This window comes from Acanthisitta chloris, unplaced genomic scaffold (assembly GCF_000695815.1).
Source record: "Acanthisitta chloris isolate BGI_N310 unplaced genomic scaffold, ASM69581v1 scaffold16603, whole genome shotgun sequence".
NCBI classification, from domain to species: Eukaryota; Metazoa; Chordata; class Aves; order Passeriformes; family Acanthisittidae; genus Acanthisitta; species Acanthisitta chloris.
In genome coordinates, this window is record NW_008665602.1 from 15122 (window position 1) to 15350 (window position 229).

General features: G+C 59.0%; 1 protein-coding gene across 1 annotated transcript in view; it reads left to right on the forward strand.

Moving 5' to 3' along the window:
• PPFIA4 (protein tyrosine phosphatase, receptor type, f polypeptide (PTPRF), interacting protein (liprin), alpha 4) overlaps positions 1–229 on the forward strand; it is a gene marked incomplete at its 3' end in the record, with an annotated part of 35776 nt that overhangs the window by 15088 nt on the left and 20459 nt on the right. Inside the window, exon 10 of the mRNA XM_009071823.1 lies at positions 159–229. This exon is cut by the window's right edge and continues 55 nt beyond it. Coding sequence (XP_009070071.1) covers positions 159–229 — 71 coding nt within the window. The remainder of the gene's footprint in view (positions 1–158) is intronic.

Here is a 229-nt window from a genome sequence, read left to right on the forward strand (position 1 = left end):
CCAACCCTGGCAATGTTCATTCCAGGTTGGCTAAAGCCTTGAGCAACCTGCTCTGGTGGGAGGTGTCCCTGCCCAGGGCAGGGGGTTGGGGCTGGATGATCTCTAAGCTCCATTCCAACCCTGTGACCTGGCCCTGCCCTGGCTGTGTGCTGTCCCAGGCTCGTCAGCGGGAGAAGATGAATGAGGAGCACAACAAACGTCTCTCAGACACTGTGGATCGGCTGGTGAG